The 25,018-nt window shown below is 38.7% G+C and overlaps 1 protein-coding gene across 1 annotated transcript in view; it reads right to left on the bottom strand.

The window, feature by feature from the left end:
• Positions 1-1,093: 1,093 nt before the first annotated feature.
• RPF2 (ribosome production factor 2 homolog) overlaps positions 1,094-25,018 on the bottom strand; it is a 30,842-nt gene continuing 6,917 nt past the window's right edge. Inside the window, exons 4-10 of the mRNA XM_037065050.1 lie at positions 21,481-21,520; positions 19,088-19,169; positions 18,373-18,449; positions 14,850-14,949; positions 9,717-9,819; positions 2,326-2,470; positions 1,094-1,602 (exon numbers count right to left, since the gene is read on the bottom strand). Coding sequence (XP_036920945.1) covers positions 1,423-1,602; positions 2,326-2,470; positions 9,717-9,819; positions 14,850-14,949; positions 18,373-18,449; positions 19,088-19,169; positions 21,481-21,520 — 727 coding nt within the window. The 3' untranslated portion in view covers positions 1,094-1,422. The remainder of the gene's footprint in view (positions 1,603-2,325; positions 2,471-9,716; positions 9,820-14,849; positions 14,950-18,372; positions 18,450-19,087; positions 19,170-21,480; positions 21,521-25,018) is intronic.

Raw genomic sequence — 25,018 nt, 5'->3', positions numbered from 1 at the left:
AAAAATAAGCCAGTCTCTTAAGACAAGTACCATATAATTCCACTTACACATGGAAACCAACGAGGAAAATAGAAACAGACTCACACCGACAGGTGTCAGGGGAGGTAACTAGGGCAGCTGCGTGAAAGAGATAAAGGGATTAAGCAAAAAACAAAAACAAACTCATAGACACAAAAAACAGTATGGTAGTTACCAGTGGGTGGGGGGTGGATACAAGTGGGTAAAGGGGGCATAAATGGTGATGGAAGGAGACTTGACTGGGGGTAGTGAACACACAATACAATATACAGATGATGTGTTAACTGTACACCTGAAATCTATATAATTTTCCTAACCAATGTCACCACAATACGTTGAATAAAAGGTTTAATAAAGAAAATTTCATGAAATAAACTGTAATGGGCAAACCAGAGCCAGAGGCATTGAATTGTGGAACAGACTGATAGCTTTAAGAGGAGGCCAGTGGGGTCTGGATGAGAGAGGGTGAAGGGATTTAGTCAAAGAACATACATGTTGGACCCATGGACATGGACAATAGTATGGGGATTGACTATGGAAGTGGGGAGCTAGCTGGGTGGAGGGGGGCCGAAAGGGGAAAAACTGGGACAATTGTAATGGCATAAACACCAAAACATTGAAAAGAAGGAAATTTCAAAATAAGCTGTTTGGCTTACTTCTGTTCAGTGTGCGAACACAAAGGCCCTTTGTGTGACCTAAATTTAACTGCCTCACACTGTAAAGTGTCCTGTGTCTTAAATTCTACCCACTCTCCCCCTATTAAAACTTCCTTTCTGTCAGAGAAGGGAGTAAGGCTCCACTTAGTGGCAGAATCTCTTGAAATAATCAATAGTTAGGTAATATGTCAATGATCAGGTAGTAAACATCTCTGTTAGAGACCTATGTTTTATGACACAAAGCTTAAAATCTCAAATTAATCTCCAACTAGTAGAATTTCAGGCAAAATAACTGAAAAGTAAAAAATAAAAGTCAGATTGTAGGTATGTGTTGGAGACGGGACAACTTTCCAGGTCATACTGAGTGTGTACACGCTTTCTTTGGACCATTTGTACTTTTCATGGCTTCTTCTTTTTACCTAAAGCTAAACTCAGAAACTCTCTGAGATACCAAAGGCTGTTCTGGACATCCTTCCTCATTCACCCAGCCAATGAGATGGGGGACTTCGCAGGGTAGGTGTACAGAAATATATCTTGGAGAAAAAAAAATGTCTCTAGTAAGAGGCTTACTTTCAGTCTAATAATAGTACACTACTGTTCATAATATATATAATTTACACTTCAGGTACATTATTATTATTGTATAAAAACATATAATAAAATCTTGTAAGAAACTTTGAAATAACCGATGCTCAATAATTCTCTAAATAAACAGATATCAATAAAACTGGTTATTGGCTAAGTTTCATCAATTTTTTTTAATTCTCTTTGATTTTTTCTCCTGGTCTTCTGTTATCCTTTCTGCAGGTCGCTTCTTCAATCCCTTCATTTTCCTGGTTTGTAGTTTGCTCAAGTCTTGCTTCTGCATATGAATCCTTCCGTAAGTTGTACCAAAAGTATCATGGGAGATATTTTTCTTCTTCTTTGGCTATGAAACAGAATATATCTATTTAACGGTCTCTACTATGATGACCTGATATAAAATCTAATGTATAACGACCGCACTAACAATCCCCATTAGTGAGCACGCCCACTCAATACTGTAGTCTGCGGTCCCACTGACCTCCTCAAAGTCAAATGTACATACAAATTTGCAGATCTTGTTAAAATGCAGATTCTAATTCAGTAGGTCTAGGGTGGGACCTGAGATTCAGTATTTCTAACAATTCCCAAATCAACAATTCCCTCATATCAGAGCCCACTTTGATATGCAACACAATAGACTACGCAAACCTTTAACATGTGCTGAGAGAATTTCCTGTGTTTAGCTTAAAGAATTGTGCCTATCACATCTTTATTGGCATTCCAAAGATGCCATCTCTACGTGTCCTTTAAAACCATTCAAAAGTCAAAACACATTTTATGCAAGTGCAGATTACACATCCTGTGCTCTAAATCCCCAGTCTTCACAATGCCCCAAACAATTCTCCTTTTTCCTGAAAACTGGCATTCCTGGCTACCAGAAAGTCCTCAGATACACTTGATGCCTGGTTTCTGCAAGCCTTTTATTTTTCCTTTGTGACCGGCTTATTTGCTTCCTTCTCCTTTTCTTAAAAGTCTAATTTTACCTATTGCATTTATCTCTTTAGGTATGTCCTTTTATGCATGCCTTTTTGAAAAGAGTGAGATGTACAATCCACAAATTATGTACCTTGAGGGCTTTTGGCATTTTCATGGATAACTTATAAAGGTCATCTGACGCCAGATGTGTCCTCCTCAGAACCAGATCCAGTGAGGGTCCCATCTCTTCTAATTCAATCCGTGGTGTCCTGCAGCCAGATTTTTTCAACAGCAGCCTTTGCCAAACAAGGAAAGACAGCTGTTACTCTGACTTTGATAAACATCCTGTTCCCACCAAATATTTTTGTCCAAGAAAATTACAGTTCCATAAAACAACAAAATCTTTAGAAAGGCTAAGCATCTTAACTACTTTATACATTTTGGCCAAATGTATTTTTGATTTGCACATTCTTTAAAATAAAAAAAGAGTAGCCCTCGATGGTGTGGTTCAGTGGATTGAGTGCTGGCCTATGAACCAGAGTTTGGTTCAATTCAGTCAGGGCACAAGCCTGGGTTGCAGGCTGGGTCCCCTGAGTCCCCGGTTGGGGGCATGTGAGAGGCAACTGATTGATTCGATGTCTCTCTTCCTCTCTTTCTCCTTCCCTTTCCCTGTCTAAAAATAAAATAGCAATATTGTTGAGAAGCACCAAGTGAAACAGACAATTCTTATAAGAAATGGTCTTGGATTCAGGGGATTTCCAGCCAAGATGGTGGTGTAGGTAGAAACACTGTGCCTTCTCACATGACCAAAATTAAGGACAACAAAGATTTAAAAACAAAAACACAACCAAAACAGACAGAAAATTGAACTATACGGAAGTTGAGCAACCATTGAACCACACTGGTAAGAGAGGCGGAGTCGGCAGCTGGCGGAGAGGGATTGTAGCAGGAAAAGGTGGTGGCTGCCAGACCTGGGCATGCGGGTGGGCGAGCAGGCGGTGCAGGGCGAGCAGAAACTGGGCATGGGGAGGAAACGAGCAGAGCGCGCAAGGTGGTTGGCTGACCACAGTCACACTTTCATGTGCAGATAGTTTATCTGCCTAGTTAGGCAAAAACGGGCAGTGAGAGGGGCAGTGAGACAGACCACACAAACCAGGGCCCTAGCCCTGGGAAATAAAGCCTAAAACCATCAATGGAAAAGGTGCTGGGAGAGACTCCCAGCCTCAGAGGAGAGTTCATTGAAGAGACCCATAGGGTCTTTGAACATACACAAGCCCATCCACCTGGGAACCAGCACCAGAAGGGCCCAATTTGCTTGTGGGAAGCGGCAGAAGGGACTGAAATCTGAGAGAGAGCGGAACAAGCACCATTGTTCCCTTTTTGACCCCACCCCCACACACAGCATCACAATCCAGCAACTTAGGTTGCCCTGCCCTGGTGAACTGCACCCTTCATATGTAACAGGTGCAACCTGACGAAAAATGGCTCAAACAGACGAACAAATCAAAGCCCCAGAGCCAATACTTTTAAGCGAGCAAAAGACAGCCAACCTATCAGATGCACAGTTCAAAATACTGGTGATTAGGATGCTCACAGAACTGGTTGATTTTGGTCACAAATTAGATGAAAAATAAAGGCTACACTAAGTGAAATGAAGGAGAATGCACAGGGATCCAATAGTGATGGAAAGGAAACTGGGACTCAAATCAATGGAGTGGACCAGATGGAAGAAAAAACCACCAAACAGAAAAGAATAAAGAAACAGGAATTCAAAAAAATGAAGAGAGGCTTAGGAACCTCCAGGACATCTTTAAACATTCCAACATCCGAATTATAGGGGTACCAGAAGGGGAAGAGGGAGAGCAACAAGTGGAAAACTTATTTGAACAAATAATAAAGGAGAACTTCCCCAATCTGATACAGAAAACAGACTTCCAGGAAGTCCAAGAAGCCCAGAGAGTCCCAAAGAAGGTGGACCCAAGGAGGAACACACCAAGGCACATCATAATTATATTAGCCAAGATTAAAATGAAGGAGAGAATCCTAGAAGCAGCAAGAGATAAGGGGACAGTCACCTACAAAGGAGTTCCCATCAGACTGCAGCTGATTTCTCAAAAGAGACCTTACAGGCAAGAAGGGGCTGGAAAGAAGTATTCCAAGTCATGAAAGGCAAGGACCTACATCCAAGACTGCTCTATCTAGCAAAGCTTTCATTTAGAATGGAAGGGCAGATAAAGTGCTTCTCAGATAAGGTCAAATTCAAGGAGTTCATCATCACCAAGCCCTTATTATATGAAATGTTAAATGGACTTATCTAAGAAAAAAAAAGATAAAAAATATGAACAGTGAAAAGACAGCAAACTCACAGTTATTAACAACCACACCTAAAACAAAAGCAAACTAAGAGGACAGCTACATCAGGAGCGGAGCCACAGAAATGAAGATCACATGGAGGGTTAGCAACAGGGGAGTGGGCGAGGGGAGAAGGTACAGAGAATAAGTAGCATAGACGGTGGGGAGAAATAGACGGGGAGGGCAAAGAATAGTGTGGGGAAATGTAGAAGCTAAAGAACTTATGACACATGGACATGAACTAAAGGGGGGGAATGTGGGTGGGAAGGGGTGTGCAGGGTGGAGGGGAATGAAGAGGGGGAAATGGGACAACTGTAATGGCATAATCAATAAAATATATGGAAAAGAAAGAAATGGTCTTTTTTTAATTAAAGATTTATTTATTTTCGGAGAGAAGGGAAGGAAGGGAGAAAGCGGGAGAGAAACATCAATGTGTGACTGCCTCTCATGCACCCCCTACTGGGGACCTGGCCCAAAATCCAAGCATGTGCCCTGAACTGGCAACCCCTTGGTTCGCAGGCTGACACTCAATCCACTGAGCTACACCGGCCAGGGCAGAAATGGAATCTTTTGATCTGACTTCATTTTACATTAAGATAAAATAATTTTAATTGGGTGTTTAAAGCATTATGTTTAAACAATTAACAAATTCTTTTTTCTCTAAGGTGCATTTAGAATCAACTTTTCTCCATAGCATGTACATTTACTGATCTCTATAGATTATAATGAACCTTTTAAATCTTAATATATCCACAACTTTCTAGATACCATTTTTCCGAACAGCTCTGGATCTGGAAACACAGGGGGTATAGTGAGGAGGCAGGGAGATCAACAAATTCTTTCGATGAGTGATACCACAAAAACAGCTGAAAGACCTTAAGATAATCTTAGCTGACTCAATTTGTTAGAGTGGCCAGATCTCCACATGGAAAGAAAGAACTGACTGAATAACAATGTTTATACAAAGTCAGCCTTTTCACACAAAAAAGTTGGTGTGTGGGAGAGGCAACAGGTGGTGCTATGAGAGGAAAAAAGAGGAAATTACACATAAGATTTCAATGAAAAAGTTTTCTGCTTAAAATGTTTACCTCCAACTAAGTGGAAACCTCGCCGATCCAGGACAGTGCAAGCCCAGTAAGCAGCACCCAAGGCAGAGGCAAACAATGGGAAGAAGTGCATCTGCAAAAGCCAATCATCAGCCCTTGGGCCTTACGTGCATCACATGCAGATGGCCAACCAATACAGTCCACCCACGGGAGTTGCATTTACTGGCTGCAGGAAGAGTCACAGGGATAAAGGACTATAAATTACTATGACTGTATCAGACATAGTAATTTATACCCAACTGATCAAGGGGAAAAAAAGGAAAGGAAAAAACCCCCACCAGCCTAGGATATATAAAGATGTTAAAACAAAAAAGACTATACTAACACTAAAAGATAAATGAGTATTAACATGGAACCTGAAGGGAGCAAGCACAGGGTAAAGAGCCACTCCCTTTACGTGGTTCCGGGAGAAAGGGAACACCTGTCTCAGGCTCACTGAGGGGAAAGTATTTTTAGAAGTTAGAATTGGCTGGCTCAGGGCATGTTTGCAAAGAACTAGTCTGAAGCCTACAGGGCAGTGATCATTGGACTGTCATATCACACACTGTTCTGCATTTGCACCCACATTTTCAGCACCTCCAAATTAACCATATTTATAATGCTGAACATATCAAGATTAGTGTCTTAATGAACAACACATCAAGAAAAAATGTGTTCAGTTGGCTACTTAAGAAATCGGGGAGCCCTGGCTGGTGTAGCTCAGTGGATTGAGCACAGGCCTGTGAACCAGAGGATCGAGGTTCAATTCCAGTCAGGGCACATGCCTGGGTTGCAGGCTGATTCCCTGCAGGCCAACTCCCAGCAGGGGATGCACAAAAGGCAACCATACACTGATGTTTCTCTCCCTCTCTCCTTCCCCTCTAAAGGTAAATAAATAAATAAAATCTTAAGAAAAAAAGAAATCAGGGAAATTACACATAAGATTTCAATGAAAAAGTTTTCTGCTTAAAATGCTTACTTCCAACTAAGTGGAAACCTCGCCAATCCAGGACAGTGCATGGCATGCCTAATGGATTCAAATCAGCCAGGCACCGCTAGAGGCGACAAAATTGTTCTAAAGCACCTTTTTACTCATAGAAGGGTCCTCCTAGCAAAGTAACCCTAGTGGTATATAGAATTAAGATGGTTTCTGAATAACTACATATGTTGCTATTTATCAAAGAACTAAGTGAGAGTGCCATCCTATTTATGTAAATGACTCATCTTAATCACTTCATATTTACTGACATCAAGTTGATAAGAAACAGAAGGAAATGTTTTAGTTTTCAGTTTCCTGCACATGGTTTCTGGTGACAGGCCTATCATCCCTTCTCTTTATTAAGCTTTTAATATATAGAATCTAAAATTATCTCTTATTAATCTAAAAAAAAAACCTGTTCACTCTTTCTCAGAGGAAATATATTAATAGAAAATTTACAATTTTTGTGATCATGCTATGAAAAACAAAGACTACTGTTAACTCATCAAAACCATTCCCTTCATCTTTATCCCATTATACACACTGCAATTCTGGTTTTTTTTAATTGTTTTTATTTATTTATCTTTAGAAGGGAAGGGAAGGAGAGAGGAAGAGAAACATCATTGTATGGTTGCCTCTCCTGCATCCCCTGCTGGAAACTGGCCCCTGCCGGGAACTGGCCTGCAACCCAGGCATGTGCCCTGACTGGGAATCGAACCGCGATCATCTGGTTCACAGGCCCGCGCTCAATCCACCGAGCTATGCCAGCCAGGGCTCTGTTTTTAAGATTTTATTTATTTACTTTTAGGGGGGAAGGGAATGAGAAAGAGAGGGAAAGAAACATGCAAGAGATAAATCAGTTTGTTGCCTCTTGAGCGCCCCCAGGTGGGGACCTGGCCTGCAACCCAGGCATGTGTCCCGACTGGGAATCGAACTGGTAACCTTTTGATTTGCAGGCTGGTGCTCAAGCCACTGAGTCACACCAGCCAGGGCCACACTGAAACTTTTTTGAAGAAAATACAGTAGCCCTGGCTGGTACAGCTTAGTGGATTGAACATGGGCTTGCAAACCAAAGAGTTGCTGGTACAATTATCAGGTCAGGGCACATGCCTGGGTTGTGGGCCAGGTCCCCAGTTGGGGGCACTTGAGGAGCAACCACACATGGCTATTACTCTCCCTCTTTCTCCTTCCCTTCCCCTCTCTAAAAAATAAATAAATAAAATCCCTTAAAAATGATAACAGTAGTGCTGCCCCCTTATGCATGGTTTCATTATCCACAGTATACTGAAGGTAACATATTAATATTAATTAATATTAGAAGAATAAGGCCCCGGCTGGTGTAGCTCAGTGGATTGAGCGCGGGCCTGCAAACCAGAGGATCGCGGTTCGATTCCCAGTCAGGGCACATGCCTGGGTTGTAGTCCAGTTCCCTGCAGGCCAACTCCCAGCAGGGGACACACAAAAGGCAACCATACATTGATGTTTCTCTCCCTCTCTCCTTCCCCTCTAAAGATAAATAAATAAATAAAATCTTTAAAAAGAATAAAAATAAAATAAAATAAAATATTAGGAAAATATTAAATGGAAATTCCAGACATAAATTATTCACAAGTTTTAAATTGCGTACTGTTCTCAGTAGCACGAAGAAAACATGCACCGTCTCATTCCGTCAGTCCCGAGACGTGAACCATCCCTTTGCCCAGTGTGCACATCTATACAAGCTCCCGGACCGTCACACGGCAGCCGTCTCAGTCATCAGATCCACAGTCAGGGTACTGCAGTGCTCGTGTTCAGGTTGCCCTTACTTTACTTGCTGATACAGACATAGTAATTTACAACCTCATGGAAATCGGGTTGCCCTTACTTTACTTTACTTACTTGCCCTTACTTTTAATGGCCCCAAAGTGCAAAAGTGGCGACTCTGAGAACTCAGATATGCCATCAAGTGCTTCCTTTAAGTGAAAAGGTGAAAGCTCTCAATTTAATAAGAAAACTCTCATATGGCAAGTAAGGGACGGCTACAAGTGACGCATCACACCATTTACTGCAAGTACGGGACGGCTACAAGTGACGCATCACACCATTTACTGCACGTACGGGATGGCTACAAGTGACGCACCACACCATTTACTGCACGTACGGGATGGCTACAAGTGACACACCACACCATTTACTGCAAGTACGGGACGGCTACAAGTGACACACCACACCATTTACTGCAAGTACGGGACGGCTACAAGTGACACACCACACCATTTCCTGCAAGTAAGGGATGGCTACCAATTCAGGAATAGGTTTGAACTGAAAATATAAAAATTACTAGAGGCAGCATCTGCTGCTGAAGAAAATGACAAGTTGATGAAGTTGATTAGGGTTCAGTATTATCCTTGGTTTCAGGCACCTTCTGGAGGTGGGGGGTTTGGAACACATGCCCCTGGGATAAGGTCACGCCAATGGCACAAAGCCACACTGAACGGCTGGCTTTCAGGCTACCCTGTCTGCCACAGCTCAAAGTCAACATCAGTCTGAGTTAGATCTTCAAAGCAAGACCATTTGTCCAAGTCAATGTGCTCTCTAGGAAAGCATGGGCTCTGTCAACTCAAAAGGCACAACTGCAGCATGTCATAAGCTATTTAAGAGAAACAAAATCAGCTGGTTGCGATTTATATTGTGGTGGGGGCAGGGGTAGTAGGTCTGGGCTGAAGAATGAGGATAAAATGAATCTAGGCACCAAGTCTTCCTATTCCCTTCAGACTGTTTTTCAGACTCAGGGTTTTGAGATTCACTTTGGCTGGCCTAAGTCTCACGGCCTGGTACTCTAAGTCTGGTCAAGAAAAACAAGGAGATCCTGCATCGGACAGGGTCAAGACTGCAGTAGTGCTCTGAGCTCAGCGGGAGTGCAGTGGTAGACGCTGGGGCCCTGGAAAAGCAGGGATTCATTCAGACAGAGGTGAGCAGGGAACACGCTTGCGGATCAGCGGGGGGCAGGGGGCGGCTGGGCCACTGCTGGTTGGCAAACTCGCCCAACTTCTGACCCAATATCAATTTCAAGTCTGAGCTCTGTAACGGTCATATTAAAATACTAACCATGGGGGTTAATAAAAACATGTTAGGAAAGGCACTTACTTATAGCTTCGAAAATAAATCTTCCCATTCAGTGCAGTGAAGTGCAAGACATACTCTAACCCAGCCAGGCGGATATTTGATACCGTGGGGCCTCTGAAAAAATCTAAAAGCACACACATTAGACTGTTAAAAGTAATTCCTGAAAAATGCCTGATTGCTCCATCCCACCCCTCCGCTAATCTCATGACTGTATTTCTGTTTAACTTACTAAGCCATTTTATTTTTACTATTATTATAATCCTCACCCAAGGAAATGTTTTATTGATTTTTAGAGCAAGAGGAAGAGGGGGAAGAGAAAGCAACATTGATTGCTTACTTCCCATATGTGCCCCCAGGTATGTGCCCTGACCAGGGATCAAACTTGCAACCTTTTGGTGTGGGGGGAACACGCTCTAATCAGCTGAGCCACCTGGCTAGGGCTAAGCCATTTTAATCTTTCAGTTTTCAAGTTCTCCCTCTAAGCCAATGCTCAGCATAGAAGTGTGTCATATTTACCATGGATATCAACTATCAAGGCAGAAAATTTTAACCTATAAAACAGGCAGGTTAAGATGGCAAATTTCTATAAAAGTGGATGTTGAAACATTGACTATTAAATCAAACAAGACTGTTCTATGGTGGAGGCCACACAAAGAAGGAAATTCTACCAAGAAATCTCAATTGTTAAAGGCAAGAAAAACCCAAGATCCGTGATTAGGCTGTTTTTCCCAGATTGATACAATTGTACCACTGGTGGCACATGAGATTATCTTAAATTATAAACAGGCAGATATAATTTACTCTATATTATTTATTTTGTTATACATCATTTTTCACTCATGGTAGGGACAAAAAAGTTCCTTTTAAAAAAGAGAGTTAATGTAAAGGAAAACCCCCAGTGAACGCCACCATGGATGCTAACTGCCTGGACTGGGCTAAAGCTACGAAGATCGCATACGAATGAAGGAGTCTGGTCCCTTCATTTTACTGCTAAGAGCACTGAACCCTGAGGAGGGTAAATGGAAACACACAAATAACACTGAATAAGAAAAGCACACGTAAGTCTATCCAACTGGAGTTCTCACACATGTTGGTGGAAAAATGCAACTGGACAACCTCATGGAAATCGGTTTGGCAGTTTCTTCAAATGCTGAACAGGTACCAGTCAAATGACTCTACCATATATGTTCCTAGAAATGAAACCATGTGTCCTCACCAAAATCTGTATGTAAATGTTTATACCAGGTCTACTGATAACAGTCAAAAGCTGGAATCAACCTAAACATCTATCAACAGATGAGGGAATAAACAAATTATGGAACAGCTATAAACAGAATACTGCTTGGCAATAAAAAGAAGTGACTATGGATACACAGAGCAACATGGATGAACCTAAAAACAACTGAGTAAGAAGACAGGCCAAGAAAAGTACACACTACAAAATTCCATTTATCTAAAATTCTAGAAAACGCAAACTAACCTGTGACAGACAGCAGATCACCATTTGCTTAGAACAGAGAAACAGGATGGACTGCAAAGGTGGTGGGGAAATTCTGGGAGCTGGCGGAAAGGTTCTGGTCTGCAGTGGTGTTTGCACAGGTGTACACGTGTCGAAATCCATCAAATTTTTAAACTGTAAATGTGTGCCTGGCTGTAAATTACACCTCCAAAGCTGTTTAAAAACAACTTAAAATGAAATAATTTGAAGTAATCTCTAAAGTTCAAAACAAAATGAAATGAACCTGTGTACTGAGCTGCAGGTATAACCCCACAGAAAAGATCTTTCAAGTGACTTCAAAACACTCTTCCCAACACGGGGGATCACACATAAACACAACCGTAAAACAAACGAAAACCAAAAGCACTCACGTGCACTCAACCGTCATAGAACCAGTGGTAATACTGGTGCTTTATGCTGAGACTGTGTGTACAGCACAGTATAGAGCACCTGCACAATGATGCCGAAGTCCCTGAGAACCTGGATTGTTGTCACGGATGAAAGAAGGTACTTCAGTGAGATCAATGAAAGATGGTTTTGTCCTAAGTTTTGGTGTGAACTCAGGATGTATTTTATCTCAGCAAATAAACAAATTTCATAGTTCTGTCAACTAAAAATGCCTAGAAACAATGATTAACCCAGAAACAAACCAGAGCACCCTGATTGGTGTGAATCAGTGGGCTGGGTGTCATCCCAAAGACTGAAAGGACACCAGTTTGATTCCCAGTCAAGGCACATGCCTGGGTTGTGGACCAGGTCCCTGGCTGGGGGCATGCAAGAGACAACCAATAGATGTTTCTCTTGCTCATTGATGTTTCTCTCCCTTTCTCCCCGACTACCCCCCTCTCTAAAAATAAATAAAATCTTAAACAAACACGGCTCCTTAGAGAAATAGCTGATCCGGGGTTAGGGCAATAAAAGAACAAGAGGAGCTTGAAACATCAAAGGGGTGATGTGATGATGGATGACACTGAACCCTGGACACTGCCACAAAGGCGCACCCTAAAACAAGCAGAAATGATGGTTTGGGTATAACGGAAATGAGTACAGAATGGGGTATTCCAGTCAAACAGGACTAAGGAGGTGGAAGAGGCAGAAGATAAATTGGCTGTAATCAGAAAGAAAGCCCCAGTTTGGACATTTTTCCAATGGCTCAATTCTAAGTAAAAATAAGATCTGAAATATTATGTCCCAAATTCATTGGGAAAGGGCCAGGGAATCTGTGTCAGAGAATAAATCAAACCCTGATTCTACCACTTACAGCTCTTCATCCACAACATGGGAATAATATTACCATAATAAACTGAATGTTTGTGTTCCCCCAAATTCATAGGTTAAAGCCCTAGCCCCTCGTGGCTGTATTTGGAGGTGGGGCCTCTAAAGAATGAAGGTTAAATGACGGTTTTATGAAGGTTTTCATTCCCTCCCTCTTAACACTGCAGTATGTGGTTATCCCTACTAACATCCAGTAGAAGCACAAAACACCTTTGAAAAAAAAATTTTGGTCATTGTCTTTCATATATTATTTTTTTTAATTCATTAAAAATACAGGTTAAAAGCCCTGGCTGGTATGGTTCAATGGATTGAGCACTGGCCTGTAAACCAAAGTGTTGCCAGTTCAGTTCCCAATCAGGGCACATGCCTGGGTTGCAGGCCAGGTCCCCAGTAGAGGGTGTGCAAGAGGCAACCGCACATTGATTGATGGTTCTTGCCCTCTCTTTCTCCTTTCTTGCCCCCCCTCTAAAAATAAATAAATAAAATCTTTTAAAAAATACAGGTAAGCACCTGTAGCAAAGACTCTACAAGGGAATTGTTCACTACCGGACAATAGGGGCAAAAAAGCTCAGGGTTTTGATTCTGGCTCACCTACTTAATAGCTCTTAACCTTTCTGAGCCTCCATTTTCCCACCTGTAAAATGGAATGTCACATATTCAAGAGCTTTAGAAAGGACTGAATAGGTTATAGTGATACCCAAGTTTTCTAAAATTAATCATTTATTAATAAAGAAATGAAAAGTTCAGAAAACTGTTAAACCCAGCAATAAGACCATAAATAATGCAAATAAGGAAAATGAAAGCAATGTGTCTGTCCACAAACCTTTTTTGGTCAACATCTGTAAAGAGCATGTATACAATTTATTTGTAATATATAACCAATGCTTCAGAAATGATCTAGGGCAAAATATATAAAAACCCAAAAGAAGGGCAACCGAAAAAGCATACGACCTAGCTTATAAGCTTGTAAAAATGATGCAAGAAAAGCTGAAATGAAATAAACTACTTAAACTTGGGATAATGCTACTGAGTATCAGAAGTGTCTGTATACATAGGCACTAACTAAACTTCTTTCCAGAGTTAGAAAAGAGCTAGCAGGTGTGACTGCAGAATGAGTATTAAGAGCATTTAAGAAATCTTGGAGAACAATTTATGCCAACTTTTCAAAAAAGAAGAGAAAAAGTGGTTTGAAATTGGCAAAATTAATGTCAATCCAAGACGATGACAATAACTACATATTCGACTTTAAGAAGTTGACTTATGAACACATAGGAAAGAATGTAGCTGTAATGTAAATCATCAGGAACTAGCACAGTTCAATAAGAAATCTACAAAACAATCTTACAAGGTCATTGTGAGAACGAAGCAATATATGTAAAGCACCTAAATACACCTGACATGTCGGATAACAACAGGGAAATAACCGGAGCTGAGGACGTCACTGAGGATTTCCTGGGAGAAAAATGAAATTTGTGAGAATAGAAGAAACCTGATAGATAAGAGGGAAACTGGAAAAAACAACAGGAATAGGCATAACATACTTTCAATAAACCACTTTTATTTGTTTTAAAGATTTTACTTATTTATTATTAGAGAGAAGGGAAGGGAAGGAAAAAGAGAGGGAGAGAAACATCAAAGAGTGGTTGCCCCTCACACACCCCTCACTGGTGACTTGGCCCACACCCCAGGCATGTGCCCTGACTGGGAATTGAACTTACAACCCCTTGGTTCGCAGGCCAGCTCTCAATCCACTGGGTTACACCAACCAGGACCAATAAACCACTTTTAATGGAAAAGTAGGAAGAAAATTGGGGGAGATAAAGAAAGCAAGTTATAGTAGGAAAAACCTTGTATATCAGATTTTAAAAAACTAGTAGAAATTTTAAATGGAAAGCGAATGATGTATAGCCATCTAGAAAACTTAACTTTTCAACTTTCTAAATTTAATGATGTCAATAATGACAGGAGACAATTGTAAGCATTTTATAGAGTATAAAATGCTATGTAAATGGGTTGAGACCAAAGTTACTATAGCAATAACAAAAATAATGATCTATAGAATATAGTACCCCTTTAACTCTCTCATTAGTGGAAAATAGAAAATAATGAAAAGGGTCCTGGCTGGTGTGGTCCAGTGGATTGAGTGTTGGACTGTGAACCAGGTCCCCAGTAGGGGGCACTAGAGAGGCAACCACATTGATATTTCTCTCCCTCTCTCCCTCCCTTCTCCACTCTCTAAAAATAAATTTTAAAAAATAATGAAAAGGAAAAAAAGAGATCAAAAAGAAAAGGCTGTATACCTAGAGTGAAGTGGCAGAGCCACCAATAAGCCTTAGACTGCCTACCTGAGCTACCCTGCAGATAAGTATTAGAACACTTACCCGTAAGAAGACTTTTTAGCCTTCTGTAGTCTTCTGTTACATCAAAATCATTACCAGCGAATATTAACATGGGTTTTGTTCCCTCAGGGCATTTACTATTCTATGAAATAGGGAAAAATAATTATATAATTATCAAGTCTAAATTGTTATATGCTATTTTAAAGTTATTGATACTTACACATAATGATTCATTTTCAGTATTTCTTAACTGTCCTAAAACTATGTCTACAAATAATGATTTTAGATGTAAAACCAGAGATGAGATTTTGAACTTACAGATTTTTAGACTGAAAATACCTTTCATTCCACCACCTCATGTTGCCAAATTAATTAGTCAAAGAATGATATAAGCTACCTACTAACATTATTCTATGCAAAGAATTAAAAAAAGCTAAACTCGCTATAAAACAAGCATAGCACTCTAATAGCCAAAGTCAAAATAAATTTAACTGTCTTTGAATTATTTGTACCACTGTGCCCTTCCTACTATGTTACATAAACAGTATTTTTAAATGAAAGCTAAATTAAATTACCAACTAAACAGTCATGTGGGAACCAATATAATTTTATACAAGCTAGAGAAAGAATGAGTTAATCCTCACTCAGCAGGACTGAAGCTCTTACTAGAAAAAGTATTTTGTCCAGCTCTGGGATTTCCTATACTAAGAAGAATGTGATATAAGTAATAAGAGGATTTAAATTTAAAAGCTATCAAAGTGAGTGAAAATCAAAGAAAAAAGTTTAACTGAAGGATTAATTTATAAAGGAAGGTAAATGGCTGTTGGTCTGAGCTCCCCACTGATTCTAGTATCTCTGCTCTGACATCAATCAAGGATTACTGGAGGCTAGCAAAAGGCAGGCAGGCAGGCCAAAAAAAAAAAAAAAAGTCCTCTGCCGTAGGACTATAAGTCACCTGTTGCTTCCCTGTTCACCATGACCTCTCTTGTTGGCCTTCCCTGCTTCCAATTCTTGAAACTTAACTGTCTATAATTCAGAGATGTGCCTAAGATCTGTCTGTCTGATCAAGGACCCCTAAATGGACTTTCCAGACCCAGTGACTCCCCTGTGCTCCAACTGTCCTACCTGCCATCCTACTGCTACCTCTAGGTCGTCGGTCTCCGGGGGTCGTTTAAGTAGTAAGAGAAAGTGAGGCAATACCAACTATAACTCTGGCTTTTACACCATCCTAACCACAATGCATAGTAAAAAAAAACAGTATTTCAGGTCAAGACCCAGTATACACATCATAGAAATGCAACAAGTTATGCGAAACAGTACTTATCATATAGATCACAAACCCCGAATAGAAAAAGACACAAAAGAGCTTTACTTGGATGGCCTGGAGGTATTTAAAATTTTTTAAAGTATATACTATGATACAGTACACTAAAAATGCTGTAATTATGATGTCACTGAACTAACCCTTTTTTATAAAGAAGTGACATTTATTACTTATGTTAGTGTGATGTACCTTTTATTTTTTAATTATATTTTTCATATCTGAAACTAGTCTTCACATAGATTACATACATTCTATGAGAAATCTGTACTTTCACATATATAAAACCACATATTCACATGAACTAACCTTCTGAAGTGTTTTTAAACAAAGAAAAATAATTCTTATAAATTATACACAAACTTTTCAAATGTAATGTATTTTGTGCTACCTGAAGTAAAATTGACTAGCCTTAAATTTTAACCATCTCACTCATAAAGGTTTATTTTATGCAGAAAAACCATCCCTAGAAGTTTGGCCATCTTCAAAAACAGGTTCCTCGAATAATCACTCAATTTCCTGGTGAAGTCTAATCTAATGCCGCTTAAGTGTTATCGGGGATGAGGCCTGGCAATAAAGGAAAGTGAGAGAAGAAACACCTGGGGAAGATGTCTTAAAAATGAGAAGGCAGAATAAAGAGTAAATAAACATGAAGAAAAAAGTAGAACAAAACATGCAATCCAAAACAGACTAAAACTATAAGCTTGTAGCCAAATAACGTGGTAAAAAGTGACGGGCTAACTGACTACACGGTGACTGCCAATGTAAGCATATACTCAGCAATTAACAAATTTTGTGGTTATGGATATGCTCCGTGAGTGAAAGTTTAGTATTCCATTTAAATGGTTCTCGTTAAGAATGAGACCTGAAAAACCATGCGTGGTCCAGTTTACAAGCAGCAGTGACAGTGGAAAGAGCAGGGGGGTTGGTGTGCATGCACTATCAGCCAGTGCTCAAGCCCACTAACTGGTGACCACGCTGGCAGAAGTGGTAAAGGCAACACGCTGCTCATTTCCAAGAATCTGGGCACAGTCACAAAGAGAAACTAAAAAATGATGGCTTCCACGCTAATAAAGCACCACAGTTTACACACTTTACAAAATGCATTCCAGTACATTATTTTCATTAATAAGCATTTTCTCGTATATTTTCTCATTTGATGTTGTTACACCTATTTAATACTTCATTGAAATTGAGCACTAGGGAAGTAACCGACTTTATCAGGTTACAAATGTCATCTTAAATGGCCAAGACAGGCCTCAAACCCAAGTGTTTTCCCTCTAATCCAGTCTCGAGCTACTGTTCTACACCGTGCCTGAGGACACTGGTGTAGCTAAGTGGGGATCTGGTAAGAACCGTTTTTTCAAACGCGTGGGAAACCTGAAAGTTACGTCCTCTTTTTAGAAGACACTGGGGGAAGGAGTTATTACAATATTTGCTATAGTTCTTTCAACTTACACCATCACCCTAAAAGACCCATAAACTGAAGCAATTACATAACTTTCCATTACAAACTTCAGTATCCTTTCTTTCAAAGTCCTTGAGTCCTAACTGTTTATACCCTTTACTTTACGTATGACTCCGAGTCACCACTGGAATTCCTCTGGGCTTCAATCTCTAAATGTATACAATAGGGAAAGTAATTTCTGCCTTTCACAGGATAGTTATGAGGTCTAAGTGAAATAATGTATTTGATGGAATACACTAAGTCCAGAAGCAGAGTTCTGAGGGAGCAGAAGCCCAATTTGGACCCAGCAGCTAAATTTCTTGCTATTTACTACTTTCCATCTCATAATCCCATTCAAACAAAGGAGGCACCAAGATCCAAGTCTTAAAGGGGAGGACTGAGCTAACAGCTGGTGACTAGTAACCAAAATACTGTAGGATCAGTTAAAGCTTCCTAGGTTTAGAACAGGACTCACTTTGAAAATTCAAGAACTTCTGGAGTTCCATGAAATAGGTACTGTGATAACTCAGAGGGAAACAATAGCATTTAAACTATGGGCCCAGACAAGAGTTAGTAACCACTCTGAAGTCTAACTACCAGGAGACCCACATGTGCTATACATTATAAATATATTCTTTTTAAAGTAAAGGTCAAATGAAATTGTACTTTCATCTTAGAGCACATTAGTATAAAAACAAAGTTCTTTCTTATGGTACAAAATTGTACCAGCACTGTTCACCACAAGATGTCACTACTGCCCAAGCAACATTATAAAAAATTTTTTATCACCATCTTACCTTAATATCTTTTAGAGAGACAAACTTCTCAACACCTAATTCAATCATATCTAGCACATGGTAGTCATACATACGACCTAGAAGGAAAATCATTTTCTTTTAAAACATTTATTTTTCCCAAACAGCTTATCTGCAATGTTCAAAACGTTCCGGTATCTGCCTCTTTTCTTTTGGCTTATAACCCTCAAACACGTTTCCTCTACTTTAAATTCTCAACATTACCTAGGATAGATTGTTGCAATCTAGGTCCTTAAAGGATCTTAGAAATAGCCAAACTCCCTTATTTTACAGAAGAGTAGACAGAGGCCCACAGAGGGTACGGGGTTTGCTTGCCTGACCCACTGAGCATGCCAGACTATGTCTCAGAACACCCAGGCAAGGTTTTCCTTTTCTTTTTAAATGTATCCATTATTAAACAGATATTTATTAGGAAAGGGTTAATCTATATAGGTAGGAGGGCTATTTTTTTTCTAACTTTAATACTGATTTAGGAGATATATGTCTTACATTAAAAAAATATCTGCAACTTGAAGTAGGGCAATATTTATGTCTACTCTTTCTTTACCTGAAGACCAGTAGACAAAAAAATTTATTCAAACTCACATGGAAAAAAAAATTACTTTAGAGCTTAGTAGTCACTCCTGAATCCTCAGTATCATCACTTGTCACAGAAGTGACTCTGTAATAAAAATATCACAAAGTAAATGATACTTACCTATTACTAGATTATTTGGCCGCTTCTTATTATGGGAGCCAAACATAAATAAAGAACAATCTGACTTCTTTGAAAAGAATTCCTAAAAAAACAAAGAAATCCCATTCAATCAATGAATAAAATAAGAAACTTAAGAACTATACCTCTGAACTAAATATGTGTGTGTACATATCAGTTTTTTCCCAGTGTACGTTAATGAAGACTTAATAAATTAAATGGGAATGAAGCTGAAAAGAGCTTTATTTCTACCTCTTACTTCAAAGTTGCAAAGACACAGAACTTCAAAAATAAATATATGTGAAAACTACTAGGTTAATAAATAAATGGAGACCATTTATATTTTCAGCTATACAGTTAGTCTGAAACAGCACACCGAGTATTTAATTTGCTGAACAAGTACCTTTACTCATGGGACATTACTGCTATCATTAATCAACGTGGTGCTTTTGGAATTTTACAACTGGACTCAGAAGCTTACAGCGCATACATCTACTTTTCATTACAAACTTCGTCCACACAAGGATCTTGCCCTAGAACCTCTACACCACCCCAGCTGTGCCTAGTTCCATTTTGTGTACACAGCAAAGGCTGACTGACTGAACTACGTTGTCCTACCAGTAAGAATTACCTCTTCCATTAGGCTCTCCAAAGTGCTGACTTCCATACAGATCTGATAGGACTGGAAAGTCATCCTGGACAGCTCCTTTTATACGGATACACATACTCACTATACCCTACAGTTTGATTCAGTTTACTGAGATTCCCAATCTCAGCACAAAAATTAGATTCAATGTGTTCCAGTCTAGTTGGAAAAGGTTCTTAAGTTAATTATGAAACATTAAAGAGCAGATAAAACTATCATGATCCTCAACTTCTCTTTAATGGTTACAAGACTCCCTGAGGTGTGGGCCCCTGGTGTGGTTATCACTCATTCCAGTGTTTGAGCAGATGCAAGTGGGGAAAATACCCACTTGCCTACCCACTACCCGTGTGGAGGATGCAAAGCCAGAAAGCCCAAGGATTCTAGCTGTTATTTACAATGGAAGGTGGTCCACCTTTCTGAGAATTTTATCACGTGTACATCAGGGGTAAAAACACCTCAGGAAAAAATCTTTAAGGCCCACATGATTTGTCATATATGAAAGTACCTGAAACTGTCTCGGGCACAAAATAGGTGTTCAAAATGTTTTTTAAATGGCCAAATCAATAAAGATGCTTTCTTAGCATGTTTTTTTTTTACATCCTCATGTTATGACTAACACTCCAAGCTTTCCATAAACTACCTTTCACATATATACTTCATTGGCCAGAAAGTTTGTTTTTTTCCCTCTAAGATGGCTCTAGTAGTGCTTAGTTGTTTAACTTTATTCAAAACAATTTTGTTAGACTGTATTGTGACAGCTGTCATAAGAGTATGCATTTAAAAAAATTAACAAAATTAATGAATTTTTGTGGAGCCATTTTAATATTGAAAATGGAAGAAAACACACAATATTTTGGGCATACTATGCTTTACTATTTCAAGAAAAGTAAATATGCAACTGAAATGCAAAAAAAAAAATTAGTGCAGTGTATGGACGTGGTGCTATGACTGACTGAGGGTGTCAGAAGTGGCTTGCACAGTTCTGTGCTGGAGATTTCTCACTGGATGATGATACTCCATGGTCTGATAAATAAGCTGAAGTTGACAGCGATCAAACTGAGACATTAACTGAGAACAATCAACATTACAACATGTGGGGAGGTAGTCAACATACTCGAAATACCCAAATCAGCAAAGTCATTGGCAAAAATGAAAAATGTCTTTTATTTTACAAAAAAATCATATAGACCTCTTGGCCAACCCAATAATACCTTTCTCTCTGCTGTTTTTCTCTATAAAGCCCACTTTCTGTTAAAATTCTAGAACAAGGTTTTGTCAAATTATCTGCAAAATGCCAGAGTGAATGTTTTAGGATTTTTATATAATTAAAAAAAAAACCTTTAAAAATATAAAAACCATTCTTAGCTCTTGGGCCTCACACCAACAGGGATCTGGCCCACAGGGAGGTATACTTGCCAATTCTTATTTTTATTTATTTATTTTTTAATCCTCATCTGAGGACATGCTCACTGATTTTTTTTAAAGAGAGGAGGAGGGAGAGAGAAGCATCAATGTGAGAGAGAAACACCGATCAGTCGTCTCCCGCATAACATACTAGTCACAGTGAAAGGTACGCTCTATAGTCATATTTTAAAAGTATGAAAGCCTTATCTCCCCTCTATTTTATACCAAAATTTTCTTGCACAGGATAATTTCTAATTTAAAAAGTATGACATATTAGATGTACTAAATAATTGGTCTGAATAATCACTTACATGCTGTCTTAAATGAGAAAGATTTTCATACTTACCAATGATGTCTGATCCTCAAATGGTCTTGTAATATTTTTCCTACAAATATTTTTAAAAGGCAAGCTAAGGTTTAATAATCTTAATAAGTAATTCACCCATAACATATAATATATAAGTATATTTACTTAACATTACTTACTTAATATTCAGATGATCAAAAAAAAGAAGCTAGGAAGATACTCATTCATTGAAATATTTATTTAGGACCTATTATGTGCCAGACTCTGTTCTAGGAGCTAGAGATACCCTAATGCCATGTCAAACAAGAGCCTTGCTTTCTTGGATATTACATTCTAGTGGAAAAATTAAATAATTTCAAGAAGTAACAATTATTGTGACAAAAAAAAATAAGGTATTCTCCCAGTGTGAAAAGTAGAAAATGAATATTTGAGCTGACACCTGCAAAATGAGGAGTTAGCCAGAGTAAAGTTTGGGGGTTAAGACTAGGAAGAGGGACTAGACTAAGCAAAGACTCTGAGATGAAAACAAGCATAGACTATTCAAGAAACAGAAAGCAGGCAAGTGTCACTGGAACTTAGTGAGCAAAGGAACAATAGTGGTTAAAGATATAGTACCTTTCTGGGCAAAGTTAGGGAATGTACACATTAAAAGAGAAAGGGAAGGCACTACAGAATTTTAGGCAGGAGAGTACTATGAATGCATTCAAGTTTTCCTCCCAAAGGACTGCTCTGCCTTCGGTATGAGAATGGCAGGTAGTATAGTAAGAGTGAATGGCATCAGTAAGGACCCATATAAGTAATATAGGAAAGAAAAAAAAAAGATGTAATGGACCACAACACTAGTAGAGGAGATGGAGAAGCAGTAGGTAGAGAAATGGAGAACATGCTATCTTTCATGTAAAATAAGAATATATACTTTTATTTACTTAAATATGCATAAAGAAATTCTGGTAAAATACATATAAGAAATTAGGAATGTTGGATGTTCTGGAAAAACGTATTTATATTTTCAGTGTATTATTTATGATTTTTAATCAAATAATATAAAAGTTTATAATTTTTATGAATTTGAAGAGAAAATCATATATACAACATGATCTCAATTTTGTTTAAAGAATAACTGTACAGACATAAAAAAGATGAGCAATAATTATGTCAAAATGTATGGTGCTTATCTATGCATGATTATTTACTCATTATTGTAATTATCTAACATAAATATATCATTACTTTTTTTAAAAAGATTTTATTTATTTATTTATCTTTAGAGAGGAAGGAGAGAGGGAGAGAAACATCAATGTATGGTTGCCTTTTGTGCGTCCCCTGCTGGTAGTTAGCCTGCAAGGAACTGGCCTGCAACCCAGGCATGTGCCCTGACTGGGAATCAAACCACGATCGTCTGGTTCGCAGGCCCAAGCTCAATCCACTGAGCTATGCCAGCCAGGGCAATATATCATTACTTTTAAAAGAGGTAGCTTGATTAATAGCCAACAGCAATTTCCAAATAAGTAAATATGACCTGTTGGAAACATATAGAAGTGTAAGTGAAACAAAATTATCGTTTTCATTTATCAATTAAAAATTAGGTAAGTAAAAACAGCCCTAGCTGGTGTGGCTCAGTGGATTGAGCGCCACCTTGTGGACCAAAAGGCTGCCATTTCAGTTCCCAGTCAGAGCACAAGCCTGGGTTGCAGGCCAGGTCCCCAGCCAGGGGAGAGGCAACTGATGGGTGTTTCTCTCTTTCTCCCTCTCCACCCCTTTCCATAAAAAAAAAAAAAAAAAAGGAAAGAAAGAAAGGAAGACAGGAAGAAAGAAAAGAAAATCTTTGAAATAAAATAAACCAATAAAACAAAAGTAGGTAAAAGCCCATGTAACTTTTATATTGCACTCTGTCAAAAGGACAAACTTTTCAAAAAAAACAATAATGTTAATATGCTATATTGAGCATGAAGCTGTAACCTGTAAACACAAGTCTAGGCACCTCATGTAGGATCTAATTCAAAAGATAACTCATTTATGTAAAAATGACCACTTTAGCATTATTTCTAAAGACAAAAAAGTGAAAAACCTAAACACTTCCCATTTTAAGGAATTTTAGTATAACCATTTAATAGGCATTATACTAGCATACTGAAAGGACCACTATTTATAACATAAATGGAAAAAGCTTGATACAAAAATGCATGTTCGGAACAACAGATAAATTTTAAATTTTAAATTCTTTCATTGCTAATGAAAGAATATAACGTCAGAGGCTGCATGTTGTGTAATTTGATTTACACGAAATCCTGACAAAGGAAAGACTGTAAGGATGGAAAACAAGTCATTGGTTACAAAGGAGAGAAAGGGGGAGAACTATAAAGAGCACAGCACAGAGGAATTTTCAGGATAATGCAACTATTTCTGTATGGCTGTTATAGACTCAATGCATCTGTCAAACCCCACAAAATTGTATACCACAAAGAGTAAATTTTACATACATAAACTAAAACCACCACCAGGATGCAGCTGAAAACCCAAAATAAAAATACAAACTGTAAAAAATTAACTCTAACTGTAGTATAAATAAGTAACAGTCACATTAAAGAGGAAAAGCAAACAAACAAAAAAGTATGTAACCTAAGTTATATTGGAAAACAGTACTTTGGTTGGATACTGTAAGGTTAAACACACAAAAAATTCTGTACTCTAGTTAGTACATTGTTTCTTATAGGGTTAGAAATTCTGAAACTATGCGTATACTAGAATTATACATATAGATAAATATAAATAATGGAAGCCAGGTTTCTCACTGTTAGAAGTTACAAATAAGAAAAGGAGAAAGATGGAAACGAAGTCTGTGGTACAGAATTGAAATTGAAAGTATCATTATGAACTCAGGGTTTTTAAATATACAGTGTGGGGCATAGTACGCTTACAGTTGTTCATATGGAAAATAATAATTAATAAATAGTAATACAAGAATAAACAGTTTCATGTACTCACAACTGTAAACCTGTTGCTCTGCCCCATGAAGGTAAATATAAACAAATGGAGATGTACATGTATGCATTGGTTAATTTATATAATATGCATTTTTAAGATCTGGCTGCCCAGAGCACCTAGAGACAATGACATTTCAGTAGCAACTGAGCACACTTAGTGCCCAGATCTTTGTTTCTCCAAGGCTCCACCGAGCAGGGGCTGATTCCAGGGCTGCAGCAAGGAAAATACAAGATGAGCCTGGAGTATGTGGGGTCCCAGAAAGTAAGGACTCAAACAGGGTACATGCTGAAAGGGCATAGGAGCCAACCTGAGAGAAAGCTCATTGGACAAATGTAGAATAATATAAACAACAAAAATAAATAATAATAGCATGGGATTATAACTCAAAAGAATATAGTAAGTATCTGTAAGCCCACACTAATAAATAAATAAATAAACAAACAGAGAAGGGACAGATTTTCTTTACAGAATTCCAATTAATAATATAGAAGAATGAGGAAAATGGAAAACAATTAAACCACCACTATAATCACTGTTGTAGACCAGATCCACAGATAGATGCTAAAATTAATAAGTAGAAGTTTCAGGAGAA

The sequence above is a fragment of the Sturnira hondurensis genome, unplaced genomic scaffold (assembly GCF_014824575.4).
Source record: "Sturnira hondurensis isolate 20B ecotype Veracruz unplaced genomic scaffold, ASM1482457v3 Scaffold0015596, whole genome shotgun sequence".
Lineage (NCBI taxonomy): Eukaryota > Metazoa > Chordata > Mammalia > Chiroptera > Phyllostomidae > Sturnira > Sturnira hondurensis.
The sequence above is the reverse complement of the archived record's forward strand: the minus strand, read 5'-3'. Positions and strand labels throughout refer to the sequence as shown.